This window comes from Crocodylus porosus, unplaced genomic scaffold, assembly GCF_001723895.1.
Source record: "Crocodylus porosus isolate Cpor-Errol unplaced genomic scaffold, CroPor_comp1, whole genome shotgun sequence".
NCBI lineage: Eukaryota > Metazoa > Chordata > Crocodylia > Crocodylidae > Crocodylus > Crocodylus porosus.
The window spans coordinates 1078407-1095127 of NW_017728924.1; the positions used below are offsets into that span (position 1 = coordinate 1078407).

A 16721-nucleotide genomic window follows, 5' to 3' on the forward strand; every position below is an offset into this window, starting at 1 on the left:
GCCAGGGCCCAGTGGCTCACTGCATTAGGGCCCCAAGCCCCATACACCTCCTGGGCTGGACAGCAACCCCAGCCCCACCCTGCCCACCTCCCTCCCTGTGGGGGCCTCAATCCCCCCCCACCCCTGACTTACCTATGGGAGCTGCTCTTCAGGCTGCCTGTCAACCTTGTGCATGTACATGCACATGGTGTCCCCTGCCTGACCACCCTCCTCCCACTCCCTCTAGCCCCTTGCAGGCTGAGACTCTGCCAGTCTGCAGAGAGCTCTTTGCAAAAGTGCAAAATCTATCTTGTTCTCTGTTAAAATGAAAAATCTGCATTTCTCTTGGGTAAAACAGAAAATCCACATTTTGCCCCTCTTTTCTGTAGGAAACAGAAAACCCAGATCCCTGTTGATCGCAGTCTAGCTACATTATGACCATTATAATATATTCAGCTTCAAGACTTTTGTCTAGACAAAAACATTTCACAAAGTTCTTAAAATTGGCAGTAGTTTACTTGGTATATAAATTCAGAATATAAAGTTTGCAACATGACTTTACTTTTTGAAATTGCATCTTTAGGGAGAAATCTAGAGACATATTTTGGCAGATAGGAGGACATTTTCTCCTCCACATTATCAGGTTTATCCAAAGCTCCCTGGCTGAAAGCCAGATACACAGCCTGTATCCCTCCTTGTGAGAGGTGGATGAAAGGAGGATGAGCTACGTGCTCACAACATGGATATGTACTCTCTCACCATGCAGTCCATTGAGTTAGAGAGACCTTACAAGATCCATTTCTAACTCACTTAGTCTGCTCCTTACCACCAGTGTTTCAACAAATGTAATTTAATCCTCCAAATTGGACCTCTGGGAGGTGGGTTGAAAGTTTAAAAAAATCCCAGAGAAAAATTTGCTAACTTTGCCATGTGGAGGAGGGGCCGGGGCAATCCTTCTAGATCCTGAACAAAACCTAGGACATTTATATATGTGCTCCTGGGAGGGAGAGGAGGGTGCTTTAGTTAGCACGGTTCCAAGAGCCATGCCATTTAAAGCACCTGGAGTGTCATGTGTATCAGTGTCCCTGTGCTGAAAAATGGTGGCTGGGCACTTTGAACTAAAACTCATTGAACAAGCTTTAAAGTACCCAACTGCCTTTGTCAGTGCAGGGATGCTGCTATACATGATACCGGAGTCTGCTGGAGTGTAGTAATTACCATGCTCCAACAGGCTTGATTAATCGAATCCGCTCTGATGCACTGTAATTGCAGCATACTGGAGCCACCTCCCTACATCTGTATAGGAGCCCCTGCTGATCAGCCATTGTACTGGTACTGTACAAAACCTAATCGCTAGGTCAGGGTGGGACTGGACCAGAGCTGGAAATGGTTCTTTGATAGCAGCAAGTAGAAAAAGAATGTTAATGTCTTCAAATATTCTTCAGTATAATTAAGCTTGGTAGGATTCCATTTTTAGCAGTAAATGTCAATTTTACCTCACACTCACAGACCGATGAAAAAATATTTCCATCATTAATAATTGAAAGGTATAGAAAGGGGACATACGAATTAAGGCTATGCGAAGCTTCAGTTGCTGATTTGGTTTGGCAGAGATTCGGCCCGATTTTGGAGACCTGAATCGCCAAATCTGACTTGAATTGAGAGACCAGTAAAAAGGTCTGAATCCATTTGAAGTTTCCAAATCGATTCAGAAAAAACTTAGAGTGCTTCGGAGAGATTCAGAGATTCAGACAATGCCCGCTTGCTGCCGCAGGGAGCTGGACCCACACTCTATGCCGGTAAGTAGGAGGCAGGGGACTGAAGGAGGGGAGAGGGGACCATGGGGGGACCTCCACCAGGCCCCACTTCCTGCCTGCTCCCCCAGCTCCCCTGAGCACCCCTCGACCCCCACCCAGTCTCCTAGACCCATTAATGGCTGCTCTGCCAGCCACAGTGTCTGGCACTTTAAAAAAAAAAAAAAAAAAAAGCCCCACACTCATCGGCTGCTGCAGCAGCTTCCGGGGCTCTGGGAGCTTGTAGCATTGCCCCCGTATGCAACACAGGGCAGTGGGGGGCAAAAGAAATCGCTACCCCCCCACCTCTGCCTGGCAGGAGCCAGTGAGTGTGGGGCTTTTTAAAAAAAAAAAAATTTCAGTTTAGCTATCAAAATTATTTAAAAAATAAAAATTGAATTCTGCCAAACCTAAGTGTAATAAAGAAGAGGTCGGACTGGAGGAGGTATACAAGAAGCTAAAAAGAAGTAATAGTTCATTGTTTTCCTTATGTCATATCACAAAATAAAATTTTGGAGTTAGAACATACTCTCCCGCAATAATACAGGAGGAAATTCATGGAAAGAGAGCTCTCCTTCAGTTATTTCATATTTGCTTCTCTTTATAGGATGTTATGCCCTGCTCATAAGCAAGTATATGGGCAGCAAAATAATGCAGAGAGAACTTTACTCTTTCAAAGCACTTTACAGATATTAACAAATTAACAGTCATGTAACCTCGGTAACCTAGTTATGTGGGTATTTTACAGAAGACAAACTTAAGAGTTAAAAAATGTTTCTGAGTCCAGTTTCCAGCTAACTAAAATGTTTATTGCAAAATTTTACTGAAATGCTAGGTTTGGGCAGTATACTTGTTAGGTTATGATTTCAAAATTGAATATATTTGTTAAACGAACATTCTAAACTATACAGTACCACTTTAGAATATAAACACATAAGCTGCATTAACCACATAAGCTGCATTAACATTAATTATCTTGTCATGCACTTACAGTTGCGCACATTTTTTTTTCAAAACTTACTTTTACTTTCTCCTAAGTGATTTTATTTTTCCTGGTTCATCCTTCAATATAAGGCCAATGAAGACTAAAAAAGACATTGACTTGCTATTGTATTTCACACACTGTTCCTTATTCAAGCCTATTCTTGATTGATTTTTGGCTCTTTGTCCTGCATTTGTATTATCTTTGTCCCAGATTTTTGTCAGAGACTTCAGAGGTGCAGTCACCTGGTTAACAGGCTTAGCTTTCCTTGAGTGTCAAGAATTCAAATGAATGAGTCAGCAGCACATATTCTTTTGTTGTCTTTTATAATGCAGCGATAAATGGGTGACACAGAAAACTCTTTTAACATCCTCTCACATCCACATGTTCACTGGGCTAAATTTTAAATAAACTGGTAAAGTTAAGCATGAATGAATGAAAGGAAAGATTTTACATGAGCTATTTAGGAAGCCGTTCCCATTTGAAATATATGTTTCACATGCAGCTGTGTGACTAAAGGAATATGTCTAATGGGCTTTTAGAAATGTTCCTTATGGTACACGTGAAATAAAATCTCATTAAACAACAAGTAAGAGAAAATAATCTATCTGGATTCTTGCTCCAGCAGTACTTGTGCACAGTACAACAGACTGGGGGGCTATGGTTAATCTTAGGATGGGAGGTGCCCCGCTCCCAGTGCCACTGCCATTTGCTCCACTTCCTCCTGCCCTAAGTGCAGCCCTGGCCCAGCCCCTCCCTCCCCACCAGGAAGATGCCAGCTCAGCCCCTGGCCCCAAGTCTGCAGTAGACTGCCCGCCCTCACCCCGCTCACAAATCCAGGGGGCACCCAAGGTTCTGTCCTGTGCTCTGCCTCACCCCAGCTGGATGGCATTTACCCCTGGCCCAGTCCCACTCCCTCCCTCACTGTGGGGGCCTCGATCTGCCCTCCCCCCACGCCCCTTCTCTCTCCCATGCCTCCTCCCTCCCAACAGGCTTACCGGCCAGACACTGCTCTCCAAGCTGCCGGGCTGCATATCAGCTGTTGGATCGGTATCGGCCAATATGTCTCGTTAATAATCAACCGTCAGTATTGGTAAAAAAAAATCTTTATCGGTGCACCCCTACTCAAAATTATCCTACTTAAAATTGGACACCCAATCAAGTGACTGAGTTGAAAATAAATTGAAATACTTAAACGTCCAACCCAAAGCCTTTGCAAGAATCTTATCATTTACACATTCAGTAGTTTATTTTGCTATGAATCACCACTTGTTGCAACTGAAAGTACATAGAAGAACCATCTTGTGCCCGTTTAGATATGTAATTGATTTGTTTCTTTCCTGTATGCAATGCAGACAAATTTTACAGCTGATTTACAGCAAGTTTTCTCTTACACGTGTGTTTTTCTCAGCCCCAGTTCTGGAGTGATACTGAATCTGTTTCCCCTCCCCGTGCATTTTCCCCAGATAAAAATAGTCAATTTTAATGGAAATAAAGGAAGGGAAAAGTTATAACAGAAGAAAATAGAGACATTCAAACTGGCAATTTTTAAGGTGACATAGAAGATAGGTAGCGGTGACACTAGGTTCTTGACTCAATTGAAGGCCATTGCTGTTAATATTAGGTCAAGAAGAGATTTTTCTAGTGATCTGGATCTATGAAAAGGGAATTCTGTGGTGGTGGTAAGCTGATTACCATAGCACTTTGGTTTTGGCTCTGTTCTTGTTTTCTTTTTAAGTCACGTAAGTGTTGTTGGGATATTCTGTGCAAATTCCAGCTCACCTGAAAATAGTATCATTTTGTATCTTGATGATATCGATTGGCTTAAGTTGCTTTGATTTTTTCACAGCATGAAACCGAGATGATCACCACCAAATAAGGGTGGCTATAATTTCAAAAGTAAATCAGAAATGTAACAAAAATGTCATCTTACTCTCTTTTAATGGTAATGGGGCCAGGAAGGATTTTTTTTCCCTTCCTATCGCTACAGATGTCACGGTTTTGTTTTCCTTCCTCAGAAACTTTGTATGTTGACCACAACAAAAGCTGAGGGGCTTTGGGGTATGCTGATGTTCCTGCTGGGACTTTTAAAAACCCCAGACGGTCCGAGTTAGGTCTTATTTCTCTGTCCAGGGTTAGACGGATCACCACATTTAGTCTGTGGTCAGATTGGCATAGATTGTAGGTGAGTTTCACTTCCTTTATAGTGCTGGGGTATGGTTCTCTTGTTTGGGTCCCTTGAGAATCCTCAACTTTGACCAGGTTCCCTGTTTTCCAAGTTGCTGTCAAATTTACAGGCAGACATAGTCCTAGCACAGAGATCTATAATGATGAATGATGAGTGTGAAACAGATGATTCCTTGCAAATGTTAATCTCACCTTTCATGCATATCTATACAATCGAGTTTTTCTTTGTTTTGCAATTGTAGTAATGTAAATTCTGACAGGCTTTGTTTCAGATTGCCCAAAATCTTATGAGAGCAAATATTTTTGGAGGCGTCCAGGCTTAGGTGGCAGAAATCTCATAGTGGTTGACTTCTGCAACTTGGTGCTTGAGTTCCTCAGGAGCAGCTTGCAAGGTTTTGCCCATGTCAGGTTAGATCTGACCATAACCTTGATTTTGCTACAAATCCTAGCTTCAGCCTAATTCAGAAATAGATTCAAACAGCATTTCCCTAATGGACATTTCCATTAATTTGAAAATAGCTCCTGTATCCATGAGCCGACCTTTAAATCAAGCAAAAAAATTCTGTTCTTTTCCAATTCCTATAGAGAATACCACCATAAGAACAGGGAATAATTTTGAGACCAGCCATTTCAGGGGATCAGGTTTTACAAAGAATTTATCCCATATTTTGCCCACTTAGTATGCCATCCCCCTTCATCTCTTACACCCAGAACATTCCCCAGACTCCTCCTCTCCCCTGAGGCTCTGACAAATCTCCGCATCCTATTTTATGAAATTTAGTGCCTCTCTGAATCCAAAAGGTGGAGTTCGCATGCACATTTTAGAGCAAGAAATGCTAATTACAAAATTCTTCACTCTGTAGGCAGATGCCACAAGTCAGATGCGGTCAGGTAGGGAATCAAGGATTGTGCTTTAACTAAGAGGTAACATTTTTACATCAGTTCAGGCCTCTGTGCAGAGTCACATGTAGGCTGTGCAAAGTTTAGGCTGCTACTGAAGGTAACAGCCCAAAAGCATTAACAGGTTATAATAACAAGTGGATGTGTCAATCCAATTAACTGCTTTTCCTTAACATTTTTCATAACCTGTGGCGCATCATTTCTGTCTGAGCAGCACTGTCTTGGAATTATACACCGTTCCACTGTGAGCCTAGGGCTGGGCAGTTTTAACAGAGTGCAAGAAAAGTTAAATGAGCCAGAGGAACCTGTTTCCTTTGTTTCTTTTTCTCTGTCCCTCTTTTTTAAGGAAAAGTTGTCCAAGTTGATGTTTTACACTGTGAAATCATTATTGAGCCTTTAATGTTTTTTTATTTCTTGGAATTATCAGCATAATGTTATCAAATGACTTTTATTTCACAAACAGATGCTCCGCAGATTAGGTCTTCTATTGCATTTTTTGAGTAAGAGAACATTATCCCCTTTTATGGATGTTTTTCACATTTCAGCATGAACATTTATAACTCTCCTATTTACTATCAGTGGGTTCCATCAGTCACTGTGTAATTTTTCTCAATTTCCTTACATTCCTGCTTTTTTTTTTTTTTAAAAGCCTTTCCTCTACTATTAGATTAAATATTCAAACACAAACCGAGCTGTACTTACATGTAAACTCTTGAACTGCAATTTTTATCATTTTTCTGTGTAGGTAGAGCCCAATTTTATAGAATTGATAACTACATTTTAGTATGTCCTGAAGTCCTTTGAGAGCAGCAGTATGCTTAGACAGATGAGTAGTCATCTAAGTTTATAAGAACGTAGCTACAGTGTAGCATTGCAAATTTGTCTTTATGCCACCAGTGTTTTTCAGATGTTGCGGAAACAAGTTTATGTGCTCGTTATACTCCCCCCAACAATGGAATGTATAAACTATTATAATCTGTAATATGTTGGTGACAGTATTTCACTGGTAGATCACTTTTAGTGTAGCATTACATCATAATCTTAGTTTTGTAATAACAAATGAGAGATGCATAAACTCGAGCTGCAGATGTGCGCACCTGAATCTGCCTTGAGGGATGCAAGCTGAATTCACCTCAAATGTACTTTGATTCACATGCTGCTCTTGTGCTACTGCAAAATCCATTCTTTACACTGTAATACTTTACCATCAAGCTATGGACCCACATTTAAAAATCCTCCTATAAGAGAATGAAATCATTGCTGGCTATTGATTACTAGGCTATTACAGCCTTAATAATAACTTTCAGTTCAGCATTTCCTTGCCTTTACCTCTGATCTTTTTTGCACTATGCACAATATAGAACAATCAATATTGCCAATATGAAACCATTTACATTAACTTAAAAAAAATCCAATAGGTTTCTATTTTTAAAGTGAAGCAAGAGAATAAACAATTTCATTTCATTAAGCCCCAAATTGCAAACTAATGAAAGAAATATTGGCTATTAAAAAAGAAACAAAAATTAATTATATCCTTGTTTCCCCTAATTTCTCTTTGTGGTCCTAATTCTCCCATGAAAGTCATGGGGAGGGGAGGAGGGCAATTGTGGAATTCCTTTCCAGCAGAAATGATGGAGAACATGCATCTTGCTACCTTCTGAAGGAAAGTAAGACCCACCTACATGTAAAAGTCTTCCCACCAAAGCAACCTGAAAGCGTGGTCTGACATCACTACCCTAAAGAGAAGGGGGAAAAATTGCACCAACCAGAATAACCAAGTGCTTTCTGATGGCCAACGTGAGAGAGGGAAAAGTATATACTTCTATGGGCAGTTCCATAATATTTCTATCTAATGTTGTTAGTACCCAAAAACTGCTTTGGTGACACCTTGACAGGCAGGTTGCACCTCTCCTATGTATTCAAACCGATTTCCTGACATCCTGCTTGGATCCCTATTCAGTACAAGTCAATAGGATTCTTTCTCATGGACTCCAGTGGGCTTTGGATCAGACCTTAGCAAAGAAGCTCAGTTAACTTGAACTTGTAATCCCTATGCAACCTACTTAAAAACTGGGAAACACTATACTACAGTGTGGAGCTATCCGAGTGTTCTCCAGTTTGGCACAATAATTGTTAGATCCCCAAATATGTGTATTGTACTCTGCAATGTGAACTGTAGCCATGCACATACATTTCCTTTATGTGGTATTCTGTGGTTGAAGCTACAATTTTTGTTAAAAAAAATATTTTCCTGTAAAATTACCATCTTCGGCATATTCAAAGCACCAAAGGGAAGCCCCTGACAATGGTTAATGGAATGGTATATTGACAGCGTATATACGGGCAGAAAAGTGACATGGAATGCTTGTACAAGTGCCAAATTCTGTAATCTTTTCTCATCTGAAGGAGTTACTACGTATGTAAGTAATTTGCCAGAGACTTGTTTAACTAGGTTTTGCTCAGCATAAAATCTGCCTTCTGTGACCTGTCAGGTCACTAATCCATGGAACTTGTAATGTGAGTTACCTGATGCTCTGATTCAATAATTTAACAGAAGCATTTTAAATATAAGGGTGTTTAAAGGTAAAACTATTCTACCCCTTATTTTGTATGACCTGACATCTCTGAGAGCCATAACCTTTCCTTCAGAATTCTATAATGGAAATGTTTAACATTATACTTAATATGCCATCACAACCATTACCTTTTTGTCATGAACATATATTTATCACATCCTCAAATTCAAATGGACTTGTCACGGTATAATCATTTCTTTTACTTTGAGTGCTTGTTTCTGCTATTGTTGGTGCTCCAGAGATGCGAGACGTTTTACCACCCAGGCTCATTTGTTCTGTGCAAATTCATAGGACCAAGTGCAAAAAGGTGGTATGGACCGGTTCCTTCTCACTACTCTTGGTCTGCTCTGAAGCATCATCATCTACAGCTTAGCTACTGCTATTTTTAGGTGATCGCTTTTTTAGAGTCTTAGGGATTGTTATACATTGAGCTAGAACTAGCATAGCTTCATGGGAATAAAGAGTTTATCTCCTTCATTTCTGTTTTCCTGTATTCTTCTCCTTTGTCAGTAGGAAGACTATTATGTCTAAATCATCATGTTTTAAGAACTATGTATTGTGTGTTTTTCTATAAAAAGTGTCTACATCACTTGTTTAGGGAGAAATATGTCCTTCTAAGTACAGGTTATTTTCACAAAGGACAAAAAAAATCAAGGGGAAAACATCTATGAATGTGGTTGGATGATCAGTGAATAAGGATTGAATCATGGACCCATTCGTAACAATGGGTTCAAGAGTACAGGGCTGTCTCTTGAAACTTGGCCTCAGGCAGCTCCAGGCCTCCTTCCCCCAGGTTTTTGTTAACAGAAATTCAGTTTTCAAGAGACAGATGGTAAGCGAAAGGCTAAACTCCCTGTTGAGGAGTAGGAGGAATTGCTTGCAAAAAATTCTTTTGAAAAGAGGTCAAATTCCTCATCTCTCATTTTAAGATGGCTGCTGAGACCCTGTAGGTTTTCAGCATTTGAGGCCATGTCCTGGTATTTGTTTCTCTCCTGGTCTAGGAAAGGAGCCTTCCTTACGGCCATAAAATCAGCGAGGAGGCTACAGGAATTGGGAAATCACGTCAGCGCCTCCCATACTGTGTTTAATCTCAATAAAGTTTCACTTAAACCATTTCTGAAATTTCTTCCCAAGAGAGTTTCAGAATTCCGGATTAACTTGTGATGTGCATACCTATACTCTTGCCCAAACCACCTGAGTCATTACAAAAAAGAAATTTGCACTTAGATGTCAGAAGCTTCCTGACCTCTGACTTGCAAAAGATGAGAAGGGATGACATTTCCATTCAGCAACCTTCAAAGTGGGTCTTTGAATGTATGCTAAGAATTATCTAAATACATGCTAAAAATCATCTGAGACATTATCCATCAGGCCCGGGCAGCTTCTGTGGTTTTCATTAACGTTGTAGCTGCCATTGACATAAACCGAGCAGTAACATTGGGTTTGATGCATCCTCATGTAAACCATTTGCTAATGCAGACATCTGATTTGGATGCCTCTTTTTCTAACGCAGCCCTCCTGCACAAACTGGAATAGGACTTCAGTCACCTACTGCCTTAGTGTTTAATTTAGGATTAATCTGTAGTGTAATGCATACAGGAGAGGGGAGCACTCAGAGGGATTGTACTCTCACTAGTTCAAATAAGAATGCTAAAGCAAAGTTAGCTACATTTCCACTAACGTATCTTCTTCTTCTGTTCCTGTACGTTTTTCCCTGCCCACCTGTGCTTTAAGAAGTTCATGGTAGAAAAGAAACGAGAGTGCCAATGGGTCCTACATTCTCTTGGTCCTGTCCGTCTGCTGCACAGGGTTGGCTAGGTAGGGTGCACGTGTGGAGCAACAAATAGGCATTGTTGTCAGAAATTGCCCCACCTCCGGTATTGAACATGTGCACATCAAAGTGGAACACCCCGAGGGAATGTGTGTCAAAAAACCCCTGTTACTCTACAGGCAAGTAATGTGAACTCTTGGGGGAATAGTTCAGAAGACATTTACTGGTCATCTCTTTAGTAATAAATGAGTGGAAAAGACATGATACAGTGCAAAACCTGAGACTCGGACCCCAATGCATGTCGCTTCTGTCTTTTTGTGTGTCTTTGCAGGAATACCAAGTGTTGATCCAATGATGTTTGTTTAGTTCCTTTCCCTCTTTTTTTAGAGAATGAGTTTGGTTTTTACAATATGGCTCTTTGTCTTCTCTTTCATAGGCATTTCCTATTTAAACATGGATCTGGTTCTTCAGCTATCTTCAGTGCAGCCAGTCAGAACTATCCTTTAACATCCAATACTGTTTACTCTCCACCTCCTAGGCCACTTCCCAGAAGTACCTTTTCTAGACCTGCCTTCACTTTTAACAAACCTTACAGGTGTTGCAACTGGAAGTGCACTGCTTTGAGTGCTACAGCTATTACAGTTACGCTGGCTTTGTTGCTAGCCTATGTTATTGGTAAGCCTCTGTTTCTTCTCTTTACTGAATGATTCTTAACTTTTCCGTTCGATGATCACAGTTGTTTTCATCTTCACATCAAGTATCATGTTTTACTAATAGTGCTTGCAGGGGTTGGAGCCGGGTGCTGCTTTGTAAGTTCCAGCAAGCAAAATACAACCTAGGCCAGAGGTTGAAAATAACATGGAGCTCTAATTAACTTTATACTCTATTAACCTCAAAAACTGCCTAATAGGCAAAGAAATATTACTCAAGATGGCATGTTTACACTAGTCCAGGACTCCCACTGATTTTAATTGCTGTGGCTGACCATTTTTTTCTTGAATTAAAAAGTTGCTCTGATTTCCACACTAAGAGTTATAACTCTGGCTGCAACTTTTAAATTATGTTGAAAGCTTTCAATTGAATTTTCCCTTGATAACAATTTTTAGTTTATTTCCTCTGATCCCAAATTAAAACATTGGGACTTTCCCCTTAATCTTGGCTTCTTTGACTAGATTTGCAGCTGTCTTAAAAAAATACTTTGTATTTTGTGCCATATTTTCTTTCTAAGATGTGTTCTGCTGTCCCTGTATTGAATTTATGTTGGAGGAAAAATGTTATGTAGGTTGAAATATGCTCTTAATTAATTTCAGGCTCATTTTTGCTAGGCAAATAACTGCAATTTTGTCATTACAATGCACTGACAGAATTCATCAAAATGGTCAGAAACTCCTTCCTTTTTTGGAAGAGGAATATGGCAGGTGGGCTTAGAGTCAGCATGATTAAAATCATACTTGACGGGAACGCTTTATTGACTTTCTAGGTGACATTTTATTTTGACTAAACATTAATTTCCACAGTTGGACAGTTTTGCTGTCTGAAGCTTATTATATACATTTATGTTACATTTTAAGCACACAGTTGCAATATTCAGTAAGCGTGTGAATTATTTTTGTCAATCTGGACACATGCGTATGCTGTCTCACTTGTTCACTGTCTTCATTTATATAGTGAGCGGTTCGCAGGTAAGGAGGTACCCAGCATTGACTTCAACCTAGAGCAGGGGTCAGCAACCCCCAGTGCCAGAGCGTGGCAGACGAGGCCATTTTGCTTGGCATGCCACAGTTGGCCCAGGCTCCAGGCAGCTACTGCCAGCCACGGATCCTGGGCTGCTTGCAGCAGGTGGCCAGGAGGCTGCTGCTACAAGCAGCCTGGGCTCCATGGCAGGGAGCAGCTGCCCAGGGCCTGGGCCAGCTGTGGCTAGCAGCCAGGAGGCAGCAAACAGCTGCACTGAGGATCCGGAGTCCCGGCTGGGCTCCACAGCGGCAGCGATTGCACGTGCACCTCAGGGCACGTGGTGGGCAAGGGGCCAGGGTTGTGCTGCCCCAGGTAGCCATGCACTCTGTGACGTGTGCAGCTGCCACCACTGCAGCGCTCAGCTGGGGCTAGTGGCGGACAGGCTGCAAAGAGCTGCACCGAGGTCCAGAGCCCCAGCACTGGCTCTGTGGCGGCAGCAGCTGCATGCGCACCTTGGGGCACATGGTAGGAAAGGAGCCTGGACTGGCACTACCCCAGCCCCTCCCTTGCTGTGTGCCCGGAGGCATACACGCACCTGCCACCAGTAGCAGGGACTGGGCCCCCCACAGGCCCCTTGCTGTCTGTCTCTACCATGCCAAGTCGAGGCATGGGTGGAGGTTGGGCTGTTTTTGGCATTCTGGCCACAAGTGTTGCTGACCCCTGACCTAGAGTACAAGTATTACTGGTTTCATCTGCAAACCGGCAAGTCTTTACAATGCTTAGTAAAGAGAAAATAAATAAATAAAAACGGCAGGATCCGTTTTTGTTTTTCATAGTCCTTGAACGAACTCTTTTCACAGCTATTCTGCAGTACCAGCAGATGCAGATTGGCGGGTTCCTGGCCTTGCATTTAACACACAATGGCTTTGAAAAAGCAGGTGATTAAGGGCTAATGGCACAAAGATCCTTTTCACTTTGCATATGAATTTCCAGCTTGGTCCAGTTAACAGCGACAAAGCCATTTGGTTGTTGTTCAGTGGCCTGCATCATGAGTTTGTTTTCAGTCCGGTTTCTAGTATACAGGTGTCTGTCTTACAAAAAACCTCTGTTGCCTCTCATATGCTCCCCCGCAATACGTTGTAGAAGAGTGTTTGACCAAAAGGGCACAGAGGCTAAACTAGCTTTGCAAATGTACCTACAAATGAGGCGTTATAGCTGTGGCTTGCATTGATGCTGTTTGCTTGCACGGCGTCCTATAATGTGTACATGTATCTTCCAGAGATAGAGATTGGACTTCAGTTTCCGGCACCAAATAGTACTACCCTAAAAACTCTTCTTTGTGCATGTGTTCCTTTCCCCCCTTTTTACCTGTCTTTTGCCATTTATTTGATTAAAAAATGTAATTAATGCATATTTCTTAATGGACCTGAGAGAGATGAAATTCGTCTCAGTGGAGTAAAAAAAGCACACATGGTAATTCAACAATGCTACCATGGCAAGTCTGTAGGTGACAAGAAGCCTGCTTTGCTCTGCCAGGTTAATTTTGTCTAAGAAATTTTAACAAACCCAGGATCTTCAAAGAGCGACCTACCTCCAGCGAAAAAATTTGTTTATCATTTTACAGAATAATATTTCAACTATATAATCTTGCTATGCCATAATGCTAGGGGATGTGTTTTAAAGCACTGCCAGAAATTGCATTGTTGTTTATTCCATTGAAAATATACAGGAAGGGCTTTTGTCTGTGGATAATAAAAAATGTTGGCTAGGATTTTGAAAGCTATAAGGGATTTGGATTCCCAATATTCCATTGAATTTCAGAGTAATTTGGATGCTTAATTCCCTCAGGTTCCTTTGAAAATCCCAGCCATTGATGTCTCCTGCTTTGCATTTTCCACTGTGTGAAAAGCTGCTTTTCCACCCAGTGCAAACCTGCTGGAGTGTTTTGCGCTGTCGCTGCCTGAATCCTGCATTGGTCATTTGGAGTCCAGCCTGGCTAACTGGGCCTCTAGCACCTGTCTGGCTAGGGTCTGCCCAAGGCAGAGTCATACAGTAATTCAGCAGCTAATGGAACTTCTTTCAAATGGAAAATTATCAGGGCTCATGCATTTGTATTGAAGGCAAATGATAGTTTTTACTCACAGTGACTCAGTGCTTCGTTTTGTGTATGGAAAGCTAAGCAGAAGTAGGCAAGGGAAGCACAGTCACTATTCCAGTCTGTGGGAACAATATAGGCCAGCATTTCTTGAATGGTGGCTCATGGTCACAGGAGTGGCCAGAGGGAGCACGTTGAAATAGGCAAGAGCTAGGACTCAAGTGGAGCAGCCTAGGCAGAGAGGAAGGGGTGTGGGGGGGGGTCTCTTCCCTCGCTCTCGTTTCTGTTGCTGTGCTGTCGCTCCTGCAGTTTGTCACGCATCCTTTCCTCTCTTCCAACACTGTGGTCCATTCCAGGATTAACACTCTTAAAGGCAACTGGGTGCTTATCCCCGGGAGCCCTCAGCCTCCCAGCTTTAAAGAGCTTCCCCGGAAGTAGAGTACACTGTCTAGAAAGGAAGAAGGAAAACAACTGGAACATCTCCCTAATTGCCACTCAGCTACAGACAGCACCTGCCGTCTCTCCCCTCTCCAGCGTGTCCTATCAGTCTCCGGTAGCAGTGTCCCTCGTCTTAAGAAGCCAGCTTAGCAGCATTCAGTGCTAACCTCAGTGTCTAACACCTAGATTCAGTATGTAGCCCATGCAGAGCGCCCTGAAGGAATTTAGTCGAAAGCTGGTAAATGGCTAGATCGTATTAGCGAGGGTCTCAGAAGCATGGGCGACTGGTGCCTTCTAATATTGGGTGGGGGGGGAGACACCAGCAGCTGATTGCTGACCGGAGGGGGTCCCCCGGCATCAAATCAGGGGCAGAGAAAGAAAAAAAATTGTGGAGGGTGAGAGCATGTGCACGCACATACCCCCCACATGCAGAAGTCTGCAAGGGAAGCTGCGAGGGAATGGGAAAGGGACACGGAGGGGGAAAGGGAGTGAGGCTGGGGCTGGCATTGGGCAAGGATCAGACTCAGGGGTGGGGTCTGCTGTACCCCTGCAGCTGCCCCTTCACCCGCGCTGGGTTCATTGCCCAGCATTGGCCCTGGCTGCCTCCCCGCACCACCCAGGGGTGCCTGGAGCTGAAGCAGGGCCCGCCTTGGCTGTGCTCCCCGAGCTGAAGGAGACGGAGCCCCCAGGACCGCTGCCCAAGTTGTGCAGGAGCCACCGGACTCCACTTGTCCCATGACCCGGCCTGGCCAGGGATCCATTCACCATGAATGGGGCCCTGACCAGGCCATGTCATGGGGCAATCAGAGCCCAGCGGCTCTTCCAGGGCTGCAGCACATTGGAGCCAAGGGGTTGGGAGAATGTGCTGCCCCTCCCCTAGCTCCCTTGCAGTTCACGCAGTGGTGGGAGCCACCAGGCTCCAACTGCCTAATGTCTCGGCCTGCCCAGGGCCCCATTCATGTGAAAGATTCACCCTTGCCCCTACCCCGCTCCCTCCTGCACTGTGGGTGTCTTGATCTCCCCGCTACCCCTCAAGAAACCTTACTTACCTGCCTGTGCCTGTTGGGCTGGGCCGGCTGCTAGCCAGGCATGCCCCTCCCCTCTGCTGCAGCAGCCTGGGGCTAGGGTTGCACAGCGGCAGTGTCGGCGACACTTCTCAGGAGGGGCACGACCAATCTCAGGAGGTGCACATGCACCCCCTATGCATTGCCAATGCTCAGAAGGGAAGATTTAACATAGTGATACAATGGGAAAGTGAGCTAGCCCATTACCACTGTGCAGTTGTTTAGATCTATTGGATGTCTAGTAATCTGATTCAGAGATAGGTGCCAACAGCCCATAAATTCTACCCTCCATATTGGGCTACCTGGGATCGTTAACAAAGGATGGGATAAACCCTTTCTGAGGGCCACATGTCCATCTATCTGTACAAAATGCCAGTGTTAAAACATTGCCTTTCGGTTGTGTGACAGACATGAATTTCTTTCAAAGATATGAAATAGTCTGTAGGAAAGACAGGAGGGAAGAACTTCTTTTTCAAAGTAACATAGCCCTTTTTTGTACAGGTATCCTCTATAGTAAAACACACTTCTATTACATCTCTGAACTGGAAAATGTATGTGCTACATTGAGAAATTGCCAGCGCTGTATAGTTCTTCTTTGTTTTGTTTATTTACTCATGAAAGGTTTTCAGTTATGTAAGTTCTCTAGTAAATTCAGATACTTGTTAATTGGGTTATTCAGATTTAATATTCACTATGCCCATATCTGGGAGATTAAATATTTAAACGTGTTCATGATCTGCTCTTATGAGTCAGATTCCTTAATTCTTTCCCTTTTGTTAGGGATGAATAATAGCATATAAACTATTTTGAAAGTTCACTTGCTCCATAGAGTTTCGTATTTGCCTATCTTTTCATGCCAAGAATTTAAATGTTCATGTTTTAAATAAGAGTAGGTGAATGTACAAAAAGACTTTGTACATACTGGATGCAAAAGACTTTGTCATATTGGATGCAATGCTCTACAATTAAAATTTGCTCTAACAAGCCTTTTCTTTGCGCTCACTATGAGATATATTGGTTCATATTCTACAATTCTCACTTGAGGAAAGTTTCACTAAAGTTATTAGACATTTTGCCTGAGTAATGAATGACTACAGATTTTGGTCCAAGATGTGTAGCTTTATCATTACTGTAGCTGGGCATATACAACCACATACTGTTCCCATTGAAGTCAATGACAAAGCTCCCATTGGCTTCTGCTGTGTAAAATCAAATGCCTATAAATGTTGAAGGGTAAAGGAGAGCCTGCTAATGGTAGCATT

General features: G+C 42.7%; 1 protein-coding gene across 2 annotated transcripts in view; it reads left to right on the forward strand.

Moving 5' to 3' along the window:
- TENM1 (teneurin transmembrane protein 1) overlaps positions 1-16721 on the forward strand; it is a 503051-nt gene that overhangs the window by 287419 nt on the left and 198911 nt on the right. The window contains exon 5 of one of the 2 annotated variants that reach the window (XM_019540172.1): positions 10625-10863. The exons of the other annotated variant lie outside the window; for it this stretch is intronic. Within the exon in view, the coding sequence (XP_019395717.1) occupies positions 10625-10863 (239 nt within the window). The remainder of the gene's footprint in view (positions 1-10624; positions 10864-16721) is intronic. 2 annotated transcript variants of the gene reach the window in all.